At 46.2% G+C, this 18,483-nt stretch overlaps 1 protein-coding gene across 14 annotated transcripts in view; it reads right to left on the bottom strand.

The window, feature by feature from the left end:
• The window catches only part of TNRC6C (trinucleotide repeat containing adaptor 6C), a 149,060-nt gene that overhangs the window by 42,985 nt on the left and 87,592 nt on the right, over nucleotides 1–18,483 (bottom strand). For all 14 annotated transcript variants that reach the window (XM_066237829.1, XM_066237836.1, XM_066237839.1 and 11 more), the window contains one exon: nucleotides 10,425–12,998. In XM_066237829.1, the coding sequence (XP_066093926.1) occupies nucleotides 10,425–12,998 (2,574 nt within the window). The remainder of the gene's footprint in view (nucleotides 1–10,424; nucleotides 12,999–18,483) is intronic.

The raw sequence follows: 18,483 nt of genomic DNA, 5'->3' as shown, positions 1-18,483 counted from the left end.
TTTCAGTAGAGGGAAAATAACTACATACTAAAATAAATATGATCTCTATTGTTCAGTGTTTATTGCTGGAATGATATCCTTTTTGTTAATAATTTTACAAAGGTTCTTTTAAAGTTGGGTTTAATGAGGCAGGACAAATTTCTTACGTTTAAAACACTGATATTAAAATTTTTTAAATGAGCCTTCAGATTCAGGGTGGGGCAAAAGTAGGTTTACAGTTGTTCATATGAAAATGATACGGTAATTAGTAGATAATAACACAAGAATAAACTGTACTCACAACTGCAAACCTACTTTTGCCCCACCCTGTCTACCGCTCTTGGCCAAGTATTTCCATACTGTGAGGTTCAGGAGTCATCGCCCTTCTGAAACAGATATGGTGCTGGGAATGTAATACAGTAAAAAGGAAATGCCACCAGTCTGTCATTTTCTTTCTTTCTTTTTTTTTTTCTTTTTGCATTCTTCTGAAGTGAGAAGTAGGGAGACAGACAGATTCCCGTATGCCCCTGACTGGGATCCACCCAGCATGCTCACTAGGGGGCGATGCTCTACTCATCTGGGGTGTTGCTACCTTGCAACAGGAGCCATTCTAGCACCTGGGACAACTTTTTGCTCCACGGAGCCTTGGCTGTGGGAGGGAAGAAGAGATAAAGAGAAAAGAGAGGAGGAAGGGTGGAGAAACAGATGGGTCCTTCTCCTGTGTGCCCTGGCTGGGAATTGAACCCAAGACTTCCACACGCCAGGCTGATGTTCTACCAGTGAGCCAACTGGCCAGGGCTTCATTCAATTTTGAATGTATACTTTGCATCTTTCTATCAGAACAGAGAAGACAAGAGTGCCTAGGTGGTATGCACCCAGAAGACTGATCTGAAAATGAACACACAGCAGTTGTCAGGCAGAGGACAGAGCTGGGGGACAGTCTTTACCTGACTTCAGGATTCCCTTAAGCATTACAGTGAAGTCGGTAGATGGCATGCTTTCTTCTGGGAAATAAGAAATCAAATCTAGCTTGTTCCACGGATGCTACTTAAATAGTTTTATAAAGGTGGCTGGTAGTCCTTTTTGGGAAGAAAAGTTCAGTTAAAAAGTGGCCACTTACGCCCTGGCCGGTTGGCTCAGTGGTAGAGTGTTGGCCCGGCGTGTAGAAGTCCCGGGTTCAATTCCCGTCCAGGGCACACAGGGGAAGTGCCCATCTGTTTCTCCACCCCTCCCCCTCTCTCCTTTCTCTGTCTCTCTCCTCCCCTCCCGCAGCCAAGGCTCCATTGGATCAAAGTAGGCCCGGGCGCTGAGGATGGATCCATGGCCTCCACCTCAGGTGGGCATGCCAGGTAGATCTCGGTCAGGCGCATGCGGGAGTCTGTCTTTCTGCCTCCCTCCTTCTCACTTCAGAAAAATACAAAGAGAAAAAGTGGCCACTTACAATTTAAATGCAGGAAAGATAAAGGGCTAAAAATTCAACTGATTAAGCAGCTGAGTGCCTGCTATGTGCTTGGCATTTCAGGTACTGACATACATATTAATAAGACAGGCTTCTGCTCACACCAAGGGCCTTTAAGTGTAATGTGAATTTATTATAATGTGTGACTGGCTACTGGCCCATGTATGGACAGACCAGAATTGGTAGCTGCAACAACAATTTTTCAATGGAATCAAGATAGGTACAGAGTGAAGTTTTATACAGAGGGGTTTGCTCAGGCAGGTGGCCAAGTGTGCTGCTTTCTAGAATGCCTGGTTTCATGTCATTTATCTGACACTTCTGTTCTGAATTCAGGGACTGTAGTTAAAGGCTGCAGAGAAGTATCTTTTTCAAAAGTGGGCCACATGGCCTTGAGCTGCACAGCAGCCCTTTGCAAGAGCTTCTTCTGTCCACCTACTGTGTCATCATGGAGAGAAAGTATTAGAAACAGAAATCTTAGTTTTTTAGTATATTAGCACAGATTTTGAATGTGCTAAGTCTGTCTTATTGACATGTGTAGGGTGCAAACAATATTTTTAACTGTCTTAATAATTCTCCATTTTGAACCGAGTATGTACCCCAGGACTTGCATAGAGTGGAACTTCTTTAGCAGGACCTCCTATTTTCTGATCCAGTCCTGCCTACTAAGTCCCTTAAGACACAGAAAATCAAAAACACCCTAACCAAACCAAACCTGAGAAAAACCCCATATCCGTGAAAAACATAGATTGCTGAGATCATACCTCTTTTAATGACTGTTGCATGGTGCTTAAAATAGAACCGCTCTGGCTGGAAGGGCAATGAGATCTATTTCTGCAGTTATGCTGTGGACACGGTTGAGCTCTAGCAGCTTCTTGCTGATTCACTCCATCTGCAGGTGGCTCTGTGTTCTGGTATTATTTTTACAGTGAGGGGGATAAAGGAGTAGGTGAGCGTCCAGGACAGAGGCCTCGCAGAAAGGACAATATCCCCAGCTTCTGCTCTTGAGATGAAGGGAAGTGGCACACGTGTTTTACCTGCCTAGGAACAGAATTCCTAAATCCAAGGTCTCCCAAGTTTTAGTTTAGAGTATGAGTGACCTGCCTCTCCCATAATTAGTTCACACTGTCGCTGCCCATGGTTAGAGTATTTGTGCCAGGAAACGAAGGGGTAAAGCAGAATAACACACCAGGAGACTGAGTGAGTACTCAGGGTAAAGGGGAGTCTTGTTCCGCTTGGAGCACCAGCTACAGTGACCACCATGGGCACAGCTGAGATGCCAGCAATGGCTGATGCAACGTCCTGAGGAGCTAAGAATAGGTAGTAAAATGGATAAAAAAGTTATTCTGGACTAAGATGAACCTTTACAGTGTACTTCCGCTCTTCTGATTGGCATTTGGTACTGATATTTCACGTCCATCCACTGTTGGAAAAGCTAACCCCAGACAAGATTTCATGATGCCACTTACTCTGTCGCTGGGGTAGCAGGAATCAAATCCATCATGTCCTTCATGTTTGATTTCACTCCAGCCCCCCATCCCTTTCAAGTTACCTATATGTTGTGGTGAAGCCTGAGAGTTCAGGGCTGAAGAATCCACCTCAGGAGATTTCCCTCCATCACACTGTGAGACTAAGAGTCTGCTGTGAGGACTTGTCATTTTCCAAGTGTTATTAATTAATATTCAATGTTCTCCTGTGTCTGCAAATTGATTTCAAATGTCCCAGAATCTTTATGTCTAAGTGCACTAGATAGGCTGCTCAGGACTGTTAGAACCTGCTTCCACCCCTTAGAAACCTAAGTAAATGCTGGGCTTGCACTTCCTCACTTCTGGCCGCATCTTCATTCGTGGTCAAAACACCCAACTGTCTCTCCAGCATCTTAACAGCTCCTGTCACAGCAGGACACAGTGACCAGGCCATGCACGACTGGCTTGTGTGCACACTAAGTCGCTGCGCAGTGCTGAGGAGGAGGGCTGGTACGGGCTAGCTCACATGACGTGATGGCTGGTGTCTCAGGCAGCTTAGCATCTCTGATTAAAAGACCAGCACAGGGACGTTTCCCTGTAGATAATTACTTCATTCTATCTCCAGAATGGGTCTGAACCAGGTCCAAGTAATCAGCTTATGAAGCTACACTGCACTCCCTAAATTCATGTCAGCTTTCCTCAGACTCTCAGAAAACGAATTAATGTCAACATATTAAGGATGGGACAAAAATGATTGTCCTGTAGCATTTACTTCCATAAACTGGACACATAAAAAAAAAACATGTGATGAGCTCTGGCTGGATAGCTAGCTCGGTTGGTTAGAGCAGCATTATGGTATGCAAAGGTTGCAGGTTTGATCCCTGCCTGCTCAGGGAACATATAGGAACAGATTGATATTTGTCTCCCTCTCTCTCTCCCTTTCTCTCTCTAAAATTAATAAAGAAATTTAAAAATCCCTATAATTAAGAATCCATATTTTATGACAGAGACCAATACTCTTAACTGGTGATGATAAACAATTTAAAACCCAAATTCTGAGATAAAGTCAAAATTCTGTAAAATCAGTATAGGTCAAGAGCAAAATGGCAGAATCCCTATAAAAGACCAACTTTTTAACAGCGGAAACCTGATCAGGTTGTTATCAGTTATATGGCTCTGTCTGGAGCAGGAATCCCAGTGGATTCATGAAAGCCAGTCTGGCCACGTGTTCAAGCCACTAGCTGACTTGCAGAGTTGCTGGTGCTAAGACCATTGCTCCCATCATTGCTGCAGGCTGCACACATCTCGCAGTGCCTGCCAGGAGGGCTAGGGGCAGAGGGAGGTCTGTGATAATGAGTGGAGAGGACCAGAAGGAACTGCTCCACTGCAGGGCTATGGGGTGGCAGCCTGGCTGCTCCTCCTCCCATGCTCGGGCTAACAGGCTGGGCACTGACAGGCTCAGAGCACCTGCAACTCCTGAGAGTGAGAAATTCTGCTCTCCTCACAAAGGAACACTTGGGAACTGAAACTGGAAGAGCACAGGTAATCAGGGAAGGAACAATGGCTCAGCATACGGTGTCATGGTAGAAGAGACTAATATTATAAATAAAAATATTGTAGGTAGCCCACCAAATGCTGTGCAACATTGTAAACTTGACACAGGTTCTGCAGATGGGTTCACTGCCTACAGGCAGTGCCTCCCTTTGACTGCTTCCACACTAGTGCTGCAACCAGAGACAACAGTCACCAAGGACGATGGAGCAGTTTCCTTCTCTTACGTTCGCTGATAACATGGTTAAAAAAAAAAGACCTACAAACATTTTTCATATAAAAGACAATGATTCTGTCCTTCCAAAGAAACAGGAATGCCTTTATGCAGAGTAAAGCTCATATGTTTTGTCCACTGAAACCCAGTTGGAGCTGACTGTAAAGGGACACACAGGGAAGAGGAAGGAGAAGGAGCACTCCCCGTGCAGTGTGGGGTGTTAGGGAGGGAGCACTTTAGAAATGGCAGCAGGTAAGGTCTGTCTCACGCAGCAGAGCCTCATCCCCTCCTCTCCACGTGTGCCCTCAGGAGACTACTTTTCACCTGTAGAATGAGGGTCACATGAGAGAATGCAGGAATAGCCACGTGTGGTCACTGTCAAGACTACTCATGACCAGGACCCCCATGCTGGCACAGGGCACACTGTTCAGCAGGAGCTTCTCCAGAGGGCTATAGCAGGATGAGGGGACATAGTGACACGAGGAACAGCCTCGGGACGAGTATTTTAAGAAATCCTTGGGTGCGTAGATGATAGCAATTTTTTAACTATCAACTCTTCTCAGAGGACTTCTGCATACCTCTAATATAATGTCAATCAACTACTAAATCTTACATTACTGGCCTCACCCACTAAACCACACCACGTCTTAATGTTTATATCCCTTCATTTTCAGCATCAATTACCTTTCCTCCTTCGTAGGTCCCCTCATTCCCTTTAATTACTTTATAAAACTTAAGTATTAAGAAATGTAAGTCATACATTAGTGGGAAAAAACTAGGAATTACAATTTCGAATATTCTGGGAACATAAGACCCAGGTGGTTAACATAAGACCAGCACACTTGATTGATGATCAATGGCGATAGCTCAAACTCGGTGCTGGGGGTACAAGAGGGTGGTGAGTATGGCAAACTAGAAAGCAGAGGCACTAGGTAAACACAACTGCGCTCTAGTTGATTGTTGCCATGGGAATCCAATGTGTCAGATCCAGTTCTCAAATGAAGCCAGAAATCTGGGATTTATACAGAACATTTCCATTTAAAAACAATGATTCACATGAAAAGTTGCATCAAAAAAGCTTATCTGTAGGAGCAAGTGAAGCCCATGGACCACCAGGTGTCTGACCTTTGGTTTAATGACAGTGGAGGACATGTAGAGGCTAGTCATCCTAAGCTCCAAAGAGAATTCTTGGTGTATCAGAGAGGTAGAAGTGAGTTGCCAGAGAATCTGCAAGGAGGCTGGAGGGTCCCCTCCAGCTGTGAACCAGGGCAGCCTCAGAGGGAGTAGACTTTGAATTGAATGCAAAGAGGAGGACCACTCCCCTTCAACCCCAGCTGCTGACTGCCTACAGTGAAAACCACATAGCTGCCCACAGGCCCAGGCTCCCCTCTGCCGGACTTGGCACCCCTGACACCCTTCCAGATCCTTCTCCAGTGTCCTCGCCACCTGACACAGACCAGCTAACTCATGAAGCCTCCGTCCCTCCTGACAGACTGCATGCCCCATCAGGGCAGGGATTGTCTGTTTTGTCTCCTGCTGGATCCCCCCAAAATAGAGTGATAGAGTGCTGCCTGGTACACAGTGGGTCCCAATAAACACATGTAGAATAAATAAATGTGTACCCACTGTGGAACTGTGACCGCTGGATCCCAAACACTGCCCAGCTACACTTCAGCTCTGTCCAATCATCTACATGGCCTAATATAACTTCCCCTCTGCTTAAACCCCTGCTCCACCTTCCCTCTTCCCACTCTGGGCCAGTGTCTTCCATCCCCAGAAAAAGGAGGACACAGCCTGCACCCTTCTCCCCGGGCCTCAGATGCCCTGTCTCCTACAGATGATGCCTCCCCAACTGGATGCAGGCATCTCCTCTCCTTGCATCCCCTCTCCCTCTCTGCTTGCTCCTTTAGCAGCTCTTGACCATGCTCAAAACTCTATGACCTTAAACAAAATCTCTACTCCTGACCTTGCCCTCTGCTCATTGCCACTCTCCCACCTGTTGTCACCTCCTTGGGATAGGTGCCTCCTGCTGTGCTCCCAGATAAGTCAGTAAATGGCCCAGGTGTCTGCCTACCCGCCGAAGCTCTGAACCCTCTTTGCTCATCTTTCTTTGCTTCCATGTCTTGCTGCCACTCCAGTCCAGCCACCACCATTGCCACCAAGACATCTGCCGGCTCAGGTCCTCTTCACTGGTTTAGCTCTCCACGGATCTGTTCTTCATTTTATAGCTGGACCAATTCTACAGGTAGGTCTCACCATTCAACCTCTGCTTAAATCTCCTCACTGGCTTCCCAGGCCTCTGGATACAACCCAGCTCTTCTAAAAGACCTCACCTGACCTTGCCCTGACCCCTCTCCAGCCTTCTCTCTGTGAGGCTTTCCATCATCCTCCCCACTAACCCCAAGTGTCAACCACTCTGAACTTCTGTTTTTCAAATACACTGTCTTTTCTCCTGCCTCTAGGTCTCACACGCCAGTCCCTCTATCTGAAACACTTTTTGGCACTCTGACACAATGTCTGCTTGTCCCCAACCCTCCATGATCAAAACCTTGCTCAGGTGCATCCTATGTGCTATACTTCCTGCTCATGACTGTTGGCACTGTACTGTAATTGTCTGGGTACCTGTCTTTCTGTCCAGGTGGAAATTCAAAGGGGCAGAGCTCCTGCTCCCCCCCCCCCCCCCCGCACTGTCATACCCTGAATATCTGTGTGCTAGGCTAGCACATAACAGGTGTTCAACAAGGTATTTTTGAGTGAGGATATGCCTCATAAAAGGATTATGGTACTGGTCCTAGAAGCATTACTGTGGATAAGTGTGAGACCACAAGAAACCAGTGAGACCACTGTGGCTTTCTTGGGTAATCACAATGGGGCTGAGGAGGCTCAAAGGTGGGAGCCAAGTCAGGGGTGGAGGAATGGGAGTGGCCAACCTCCACTGGGTTTCTAATAAAGCTCTTGTGGGGTCGTGGGGGTAGCCCAGACTCTACTCACATCTGTTCTAATAACTTTTTTTTGCGACAGAGACAGAGAGAGGAACAGATAGGGACAGACAGGAAGGGAGAGAGATGAGAAGCATCAGTTCATTGCGGCACCTTAGTTGTTCATTGATTGCTTTCTTATATGTGCCTTGACGGGGGGGGGGGGGGGCTACAGCAGAATGAGTGACCCCTTGCTCAAGCCAGCGACCATGGGATCATGTCTATGATTCCATGCTCAAGCTGGTGACCACACGCTCAAGCTGGGTGAGCCTGCACTCAACCCGGATGAGCCCATGCTCAAGCCGGCGACCTCAAGGTTTCGAACCTGGGTCCTCTGCATCTCTGTCCGACACTCTATCCACTGCGCCACTGCCTGGTCAGGCCAGAACAATTTTTTTTTAATCCAAATCTCTGCATGTGACAGTCAACAAGCACTCAGCACCCTTTCCACTCCCCTTCTACAAGCCTTCCTGTGTCACAGAAGATTCAGAGTTAGCAAACGACTTCCAGACTCTCTGTAGGTTTCTAGAAGCAAATGCAGTTGCGTATGAAAAACGAATGAGTGAATGACCATGGAAAAGGACTCTGTCCTTGGTTTTGTCTTCATGCTATGTTTATGGAATGTAGGGATGGCATAAAACTAGTGAAAAAAACCAATATGCTGATTACTGAACCAGGGTTCAAAAAGATCAATAGCTAGGGGACTGGAACTCAAAACTTTACCAGAAGTAAAGCTCTGCACTTGGAACCATGGCACCAACTACCCAAGAAAATTTCCAAGTGGGTAAGGGCTTCATAGCGGCCTCCCAAAAAAGGCTTCAGATTATCAGCTCAATTTAAGGAAAACAGTGCAACATGTCTCCAAAAGGCTAAGGAAAACTCAGAATGCATTATGAGGAGAATGATTTTAGAAGTGAGGGAGGTTATATCTCTACTACTTCTGCACTGGTTAAACTGTACTTACAGTAATGATGTCAGTTCTGGGCACAGAAACCCTCACCAGCTGTGTCTTTCCCAGATGACAACAAAAAAGACTTGAAAGACATCCCTGTTAGGGAGAGCGGCAGGAGCTAGGACTACTTTCTGGAGGACAGGCCAATGGGATGTGAGAACTGTATGCAACCTTTTGAAATTCTGCAGTATGGGAAATTAAGCCTGGTTTTGCATTGTCCCAAAACTATACAAGCAATTATAGAACCCAAAGGGAAGCTGACTGAGGCTCAGACTAAGGACACAACAGCTAGAGCGGTTGGAAAAGACGTGCTTGAAATGGGAGGGGCTCCCCACACTATATGTGTGCCTTGTGCAGAGGCTTCCAGGTGCCTGCTGAGTGTGCAGGAGGGAAAGTCCTGTACACAATGCCCTGAGCTGGACACCCTCTCCTTCTGGTCCCTCTCAGACCTGGATGCTCTGCAACTTGATGAGCCCATGTCTGGAGAACAGTGGTGATTTCCACCATGGACTGACACTGTGCCTAGGGCCATGGGGCTCCTGTAAGTTCTCCAGGTACAAAGCCCACCTGAGTTTTATCTGTGTCCCTAATGGCTCTGCTGCAGTTTACTTTCTGTTACAATCCACACTCCATGTGGGCAGGCTCTGGTCTGGATCATCCTGTCTTCTTTTCTACCAGTGTCTTTACACAAGCACAAGTTTAGTCTGATTTTAAGATTTTTCTTTCAACTGAACTCTAGTTGACCAATGTCACCTGTTAAATTTAATTGTATACATTAAAAAAAAGGCAATCAATGAATAACTAAGGTGCTACAAAATAAAGAATAGATTTTTCTTTCAACTTAAATAAAAACATGGCTTGTGTTGTATAACAGCACTTGCATGTTATAAAACTGGATTTACTTTAGTGTTAACCACACATCAGAAACACCTGTGGAGCTTTTAAAATGATCAGTGACTAGGCTTCTCTGAAGGCCAACGACACTAGAACTCTGAGGTGGGCATCTCTAGCCCCCGCACCCCTGGCACATTCTAAGGAGTGCAGGTTGAGAGTCACTGGTTTATCTCATAAAGAAATGAAAGCTGACCTGACCAGGTAGTGGCGCAGTGGACAGAGCGCTGGATTGGGACGCAGATGACCCAGGTTCGAAACCCTGAGGTCGCCAGCTTGAGTGCCGGTTCATCCAGCTTGAGCACGGGCTCACCAGCTTGAGCACGGGGTTGCTGGTTTGAGCCCAAGGTTGCTGGTTTGAGCAAGGGGTCACTCATTCTGCTGTAGCCCCCTGGTCAAGGCACGTATGAGAAAGCAATCAATGAACAACTAAGGAGCCACAACAAAGAACTTGATGCTTCTCATCACTCTCCCTTCCTGCCTGTCTGTCCCTATCTGTCCTTCTCTGTGTCACACACACACACACACACAAAAAAAGACATGAAGACTGCCTATGTAAAGTAACCACAGACTAACAGGACAGCCCCAGTCTTCCCTGAAGAGGACATATTTCTCCCTCTCCTTTCCACTGAAGGCGCTTAGCATGTTTTTCTCCTGGAGGGAAAGCTATCAGAGAATACTACTTTATTTACTGTCTTTGGACACTATTTAATACAACACTACAAGGTGTTGGGACGCAGATGACCCAGGTTCGAAACCCTGAGGTCACCAGCTTGAGTGCTGGTTCATCCAGCTTGAGCACGGGGTTGCTGGCTCAAGCATCAAGGGCACCCAATGTCACCTGCTATAAATATAAAACACCAGTCAGAGGAAAAATGCATACCTAGTGAGAATAAACACTTTTTTACTCTTTAAGAACACGAAGCCCCTTCCATACCTGGACCGAGCAGTGGCGATCGGTTCAGTGGGGCACTGGCCGGGTGGGGTGATGGCGTCTCAACCATGTTCGCACTGTTGCTCGTGGTGGTGGTGGTGGTGGTAGCCACCACAGTGCTGCTCTGGAGGCCTGGGTTGTTTCTATCCCACATGTTTACAGCTTTGTTGTTATAGTTGCTTGGGTCACCCCAAGCTGAGGTACCATCATCAATTTCCATTTTGCGTCGAATGGATGGCGGGGAAGGTTCTTCCCAGCCTGTGGCCTCACTGTTGTCCTTCTGCTTCACAGGGACTGGCCCTCCGATCCACCCTGTTACTGTCTGTTTAACAGAAGCGGCTCCTCCCCAGTTACTCACGTTGTTGTCCTGGGGCTTGCCTGCCCAGTTTTGCTGGGGGCCAGGTTTCAAAGACTCCCCCCAGCTTGTCCCTGGATTCACCTTTGCATTTGTGCCATTGCCCCAGCCACTGGCCCCAGACCTTGTAGCATCGTTCCAACCAGACCCTGATCGATTACTGTCAGCATCCCATCCAGAGCCATTTTTTTTCCCATCCCCCAAGTGTCCAAGGACAGAAGATGAGTCTGTCCAGTCTCCCCCTCCTGCACTCCAGGCTGGATTAGATTTTTGTCCATCTCCCCAGTTTTGAGGTTTGGGCTTTTGAGGCTCACCCCAGGTGGGTGACTTGTCTTCCTGACTTCCGGTCCCACTCCAAGCGTGGCCGCTCTTGGCAGCAGCAGCATTAGCGACAGCAGTAGAGTTCACCGAGTCCCCCCACACCCCAGGGCCACTAGGTGCTCTGCTGCTGCTGTCCCCCCAGCCTGTGTTTGCTGGCCCAGCAGTAGGTGGTGAGCTGACCCACCCAGATACTGAAGAGGTATTTGTACTGTTCATGATGGACCCATCGTTCTTCCCCCCTGAGTGTGAAGGCTGAGTAGCTGCACAGCTCCAGGCCTCTGTTCCATTGTCATTTTTTCGCTCGGACCTTGGGGACTCTTCAAATTCCCAGGCAGTGTTTTGCTTTACTGGAGTTTGTCCCCAACCAGTATTAGACAGAACTCTTGGGTCAAGGTCATTCCTTGGCAACTGGATGTGCCCTTGGTCTAGAACCCCTTTATCTCGCCTCCGGCCTTCGGCTCCTTCCCTCCCTGCGCCTCCTTCGTTGTGACTGCCCGAACCCTCGCTGCTGCCCTCACTGGCCGTGGTTCCGGGAGAGGCAGCTTTGGCCCATGAGCTCACGTGCTCACTGCTAGGCTGTAGGGCAGGGTTCTGGCTGCCAACACTGGCACTATCCCATCCTGTTGATCCTTTTCCATTGACGTCACCACTGGAATGCTGGTTTGGGTGCTTTCCCCACTCCCCATTCACACAGTTAGAGGCGCTTCGGCTGGGGTGACCCCACGCTCCTGAATGGATATTGCCGACGCTGCCATTGCTACCACGGCCCCTCCCCCAAGTGAGGATCCCAGGGCCAGCAGGAAGCCCTGTGTCCCAGGTGGTCCCTCCGCTCCCTTCCTTTTGCACAGCACTGTTGGATCCATTCTGTTTAGCACTTAATGCTGAGTTCACAGTGTCTCCATTCCCCTGACTGAACCCAGAACTGCTATTTCCTGTGGTAGGATTGCCTGGGGACAGTCCCCATACAGAACTGCTGATTCCTTCACCACCACCCCCACTGACTTGAGAGACTGACGATCCATTAGCACCAGGAAGGCTTTGCAGGTGGGGTGGGATGAGGGCCCCCATTCCGACAGCCATGCCCCAGTTTGGAAGTCCATTCGTCTGCATTGCATTGATAGGGTTAGTGTTATTTGGTCCATCAGTGTTAAGGTTCTGAGGTTGTATGCTGAAAGACACATTCTGAGAAGTGGATGTCTGTGGTTCTGTGCTCTCCTGTGGTGGCACGCTCCCCCAAGCACCCAACGTGCCCGTCGGGTTCCCATTCTGGTTGCCCATACTGTGACCTATGGCACTGACTGAACTGCAAATACTGGAAGGGTTGCCTGTTGCCACAGTTCCTTCATGTCCAAGTACAGGCCAGGCAGCTGGGTTGGCATTCGGATTAAGGTTAAGATTAATGCCAGCATTGGAGTTGGAAGCACCCCAGCAATTCTGACTTCTCCCATCTGCAATCATGTTGTCCATCTTCCCATCCCCACCACTGAGAGAGCAGTGAGTGAGACCGGAGCTGGAGCCTGTGGCTATACCCCACACCCGGGCCGCCCCACCACTGGCATTTGCTCCCCCTGCTCCAAGAGCACTCTGATGTGGCGGGCTTTGGACAAGTGCACCATTGGTGCTGTTATTGCCATTGGTCTTCTTGGTATGTCCAGTGAAGCTGCCCTGGGCACTCCCTGTAGCCATGCTACTGCTCTCTGAGCCACAGTTGGAGGCAGAGTCAGTGTCTGTAGTACATTCTGAGGCGGATTCTGTCTCCGTTCCTGTGATGGAAGGCCACGCCTCCTTATCAGTCCTGTCTATGATCACTTTATCCCAGCTGCAGGCTTCACTTCTGAAAGTGGGCTGCTGTCCCCAGTGGGAACTTTCATAATGATCTGCCAATCCACTGTGACTGAGATCTGAAAAAGATGAAACAAATTCAAATTAGATTTTCCTCCCATTTGTCAATAAATCAACAGTTAGCTAGTCATTGGGGGAAGCTCATGAATTTGAGTTTTTTTTTTTTCCTTTTTATTTATTTTTTTTTTCCTGAAGCTGGAAACGGGGAGAGACAGTCAGATAGACTCCCGCATGCGCCCGACTAGATTCCACCCGGCACGCCCACCAGGGGCGATGCTCTGCCCACCAGGGGGCGATGCTCTGCTCCTCCGGGGCGTCGCTCTGCCGAGACCAGAGCCACTCTAGCGCCTTGGGCAGAGGCCAAGGAGCCATCCCCAGCGCCCGGGCCATCTTTGCTCCAATGGAGCCTCGCTGTAGGAGGGGAAGAGAGAGACAGAGAGGAAGGAGGGGGTGGGGGTGGAGAAGCAGATGGGCGTTTCTCCTGTGTGCCCTGGCCGGGAATCGAACCCAGGTCCCCCGCACGCCAGGCCGACGCTCTACCGCTGAGCCAACCGGCCAGGACTGAGTTTTCAATTCTGAATGACAGAGGCTAAAAAATTACTTAAAGAAAAAAGTTGTCTCTTCTTAACAGCTCCCATTAAAAGAAGAGTTCACATTGCTAAAATATTTATTAACTCTTACCACCACCCCTTCACAAGAGGAACATACTATCGTTCTTCTTGAGAAGACTCATGATGCATGAGCGGAAGGAAGCTGCCTCACTATAGTGTGCGATTTGGAAACGCAACTCTACAACACCAGAAACCCCCGCACTAGGGAGACTCTCCAAGGCAAGTTCTCCTGGGTTCTTGAATACAATCTGCTGTTCCCTTCAAGACTTCTAACTAGAGTTACAGTATATAGAGAGGCTACACTGAGTAGAAAAGAATTGTAATGCATCGCAGATTCGTGTAACAGAAGTGGTATTTGGGGGGTGGGAGACAGAGGGAGAGAGAAAGGGCATTAGAAAATGCTATCTTATCAAGGGTACTGAGGGTTAGAAGTGTTTGCTTACAGCTATATACTACTTCACGGTTTATCATCGTTCCTCTGCCCACATCTGGTAGCTTTCTGGCCCTCTAAGGAGTCTTCTCAGAATCTCCTTCTATTCCCTAAGTGACAGTCTCTTCTTCACATGACCTCTTCCTATACTATTTCTGTCATTTCACCCTTAGGATCCTTTTAAAGAACCAGTATTTGGTATCTGCATTTTATCTCCTCCAATTTCCTAATATTTGAGTATTTCTAACATTGCAGTCAAAATTATATTCCATTGAATTTTCCAGCAGACTTTATTCAATGAATCACTCAAAAATGAGAAAAAATATAAAAAAATTTAATTTGTACAAACTGCTCACATAATTTAGAAATCCTTGTCAGAGTTTCTTTAGAGTATGATAGATATATAAATAATTTCAATAACATATTTCTTCTCTTAAAAAACCCAGAAATTTATGTTCTGTTCAAATTTATTTTAACAGGCCTGACGAGGTGGTGGTGCAGTGGATAGAACGTCAAACTGGGATGCCAAGGACCCAGGTTCGAGACTCTGAGGTCACCAGCTTGAGCACGGGCTCATCTGGTTTGAGCAAAAGCTCATCAGTTTGGACCCGAGGTCTCTGGCTTGAGCAAGGGGTTACTCAGTCTGCTGAAGGCCCACGGTCAAGATACATAGGAGAAAGCAATCAATGAACAACTAAGGTGTCACAACGAAAAACTGATGATTGATGCTTCTCATTTCTCCGTTCCTGTCTGTCTATCTGTCCCTATCTAACCCTCTCTCTGTAAAAAAACAAATTTATTTTAACAAGAAAAACCTTACTTAGTAAAAAACAAAATAAAACAGTAAAACTGGTTTCCCGAAGAAAAGCTCTTTTAAAGTTTGATGGAGGTAAAAGAAAAAAAGAAGTATGTAAAGAATTATCACGATCACAAGAAAGAACATAACAAAGCTAACTTCAACCTTAAAAACAAACAAACAATTTTTGTTGCCTGATTTGAAAAGAATATAATGAAGTGGGGAATTAATTATGCTGTAAAGTAGGTAGGAAGTTTTAGGTAAACACTACAAAGGAAAATGGAGATAGGCATTTAAGTATGTAAGTCATTATAAAACAACTAAGTTTTTTATTGCCAAGTACTAAGGTAGGCTCTGCAACCCCAGTTAAGACAATTTCCCCTGTGGGTTTGCATATACTATAAAAACTAGCTTATGGAACAACTGAATAAAAGAGATACATGAGATTCATCACTTAATAGAAAATAAGACCATCTTAGGCCCTGGCTGGTTGGCTCAGTGGTAAAGTGTCAGCCCGGTGTGTGGATGTCCCTAGTTTGATTACTGGTTAGGGCATACAGGAGAAGCGACCATCTGCTTTTCCATCTCTCCCCCTCCTCTCTTTCTCTCTCTTTCCATCCTGCAGCCAAGGCTTGATTGGTTCAAATGCATCGGCCCTGGGCACTGAGGATGGCTCTGTGGAGCCTCCACTTCAGGTACTTAAAATAGCTTGGTTGCAAGTATGGCTCCAGATAGGCAGAGCACCGGCCCTAGATGGGGTTGCCAGGTAGATCCTGGTTGGGGTGCATGATGGAGTCTGTCTATCCCCCTCTTCTCACTTGGAAAATAAAAATGCAAATAAAAAAGCAACTTTAAAAACAAGTTACTCCCAGGCCCTGGCTGGGTAGCTCAGTTGGTTAGAGTGTCATCCCAATGCATCAATGTTGCGGGTTTGATCCCGAGTCATGGTACACACAAGAATCAATGATTGCATGCAGGCAGACCAACAATTCAATGTGTCTTTCTATAATCCCCTTCCTCTCTCTCTAAAAACAATCAATAAATTAAAAAATTTAAAAAAAAAAACAACCCAGAATTATCCTGTTATCAGTAAATCTACCTCAGCTCCCTATCCCATTTCATTTTCCCTAGAGACAGGGGACACAGGAAGTGGGCCACTCTCCTCTTCACTTGGACAGCACTCACTGCAGCCCATACTCAGAGGCAGGAGTTTAACCACCCAGTGTACTCAGGTTCCTCCCCAGGCACGAAGTGCCCTATGAATACTTAATATTATCCTATCCATTCCACAGAAGTCACAATGTGAAAGAGCAGCTCTTGGCAACAGTCTACTTTGAGGGTTTGTGTGAAATGCTTTTTTGACTACTTCCCAGTCCCCAGTTTGATGGACTCATGCCGAGTTATATGTTCGGTTTGAAAACTCTGTTTCTATCCTGATGGGTAAGGACAGAATTGCAGACTAAGGAGAAGGCAAGGATAGCTAATAAAAGCTGATGTACAATGGGCTAGCCATGTGCAAAAATAGAAGTGCATCCCTACCATGTACCACACACAAAAACTAGTTCTAGATGGATTAAAGCCTCACATATGAAAAGTAAAACTTTATAAAGCTTAATAAGGAAATATAGGAAACTATCTCTATGAGCTTGGATACTCTATCTTCTTATACGAGACATTAAAAAAGTGGAAAGATTTGATTATAAAAACATCTGTATGACAAAAGGCATCCTATAAGGCAGGGGTCCCCAAATATTTTACACAGGGAGCCAGTTCACTGTCCCTCAGACCGCTGGAGGGCCACCACATACAATGCTCCTCTCACTGACCACCAATGAAAGAGGTGCCTCTTCCGGAAGTGCGGGGGGGGGGGGGGTCATATAAATGGCCTCAGGGGGCTGCATGCGCCGCCTGCTATAAAGGAAAACTGGAAAACAAGTCACAGACTGGAAGGAGAGAGAACAGATAGAGGAGGCTCACAATAAAGAACTACACATCACAGAAAAGCTCAGCAATCCACCAGAAATGGGAAATGAACAGGAACACACAATTTAGAGAGTATGAAATCCATAGGAAATGATAACTGACCTCATCAATGCTCAAGAAATACACTTTAATAAAACGAGACATCACTTCTCACTCTGGTTAGTCATTTTCACACCTGAAGGTTTCTGGTTTCTTTTGTGGGGGGACAAGAATGGGATTGGGGCAACATCTATAACATCTCTAAAACAGAGAACTGAAAGAAATATGGCAAAATATTATGCCAAATCTGTATTACAAATATAGTTTTATTTTCTGTATACTTTCTTCTATATTAAAGACATTTCCAAAAAAATTGAAAGATATTTAAATATCTCAAATGAGGTAACAGATGTAATCACAAAAGGTACCCAAGGTAAGTATCCAATGTTCTTAGGTAGTAGAAATGTAAGTAAGAGAGCAAATCTTTGCTGTTAGAAGTGATAACTTTATAAGAGCAAAGAGATTCAGTATGATTAAAAAAACAATCTGATCACTGAATTAAGAGTCTAATTTCTTTCTTTCTTTTTTTGTTTTTTATATTTTTTCTGAAGTGAGAAGTGGGGAGGCAGAGAGACAAACTCCTGGCATGTGCCTGATCGGGATCCACCCGGCATGCCCACTAGGGGGCGATGCTGTGCCCATCTGGGCCGTTGTTCTGTTGCAACTGGAGCCATTCTAGTGCCTGACATGGGAGGCCATGGAGCCATCCTCAGCGCCTGGGCCAACTTTGCTCCAATGGAGCCTTGGCTGCAGGAGCAGAAGAGAGAGAGAGAGAAAGGAGAAGGGGAAGGGTGGAGAAGCAGATGGGCACTTCTGTTGTGTGCCCTGGCTGGGAATTGAACTCAGGACTTCCAAATGCCAGGCTAATGCTCTATCACTGACCCAACCGGCCAGGGCAAGAGTCTAATTTCTGAAGGTCAGTTTCTTAATTAAGGGCATGGATGGTATCTTTTTAGTTTTATATCCATAATGCTTCCACATATTAGACAACCAATAAATGTTTCCTGGAAAAAAAAAGAATAAATGTATAGAACCAAATCTGAGTTCTAGCTATAAGCAACACTTAGCTGAACAATCTGGTCATTTCTCAACTCTATAAAGAAGATAATGAACTAACTATAGGATTTCTAAGGTTCTCAGCTCTGACTATTTATGATTCCTCGAGCTACATATATTACCCTTAACATGAGAATCAACAAAAAATTACTAAGCCGCTCTTTTGGCATACTCAATTTTTTTTTAAAGATTTTCTTTATTCATTTTAGAGAGGAGAGAGAAAGAGAAAGGGGGAGGAGCAGGAAGCATTAACTCCCATATGTGCCTTGACCAGGCAAGCCCAGGGGTTTGAACTGGTGACCTCAGCATTCCAGGTCAACATTTTATCCACTGCACCACCACACGTCAGGCAGCATACTCAATCTTAACTATACTAGTAAAGCAAAGATTTTTTTTTCATTGCGGTAAAATATGCAAAATGTAAACTTTCCACTTTAACCCCCTTTGAGTATATATTTTAGTGACTTTAAGTACATTCATATGGGCAACCATTACCCTAATTACTACTAATCACCCTAAACTGAAACCCTATACTCATTAAACAGTAATGCTCCATTCCCTGTCACCCCAGACTCTGGTAACCACTATTCTACTTTCTTTGTCTTTGACTATTCCAGGTAGCTTCTATA

Source organism: Saccopteryx bilineata, chromosome 6 (genome assembly GCF_036850765.1).
Source record: "Saccopteryx bilineata isolate mSacBil1 chromosome 6, mSacBil1_pri_phased_curated, whole genome shotgun sequence".
In the NCBI taxonomy this organism is placed as follows: Eukaryota; Metazoa; Chordata; class Mammalia; order Chiroptera; family Emballonuridae; genus Saccopteryx; species Saccopteryx bilineata.
Note: the sequence above shows the minus strand (reverse complement) of the source record. Positions and strands in the feature narration are given on the sequence as shown.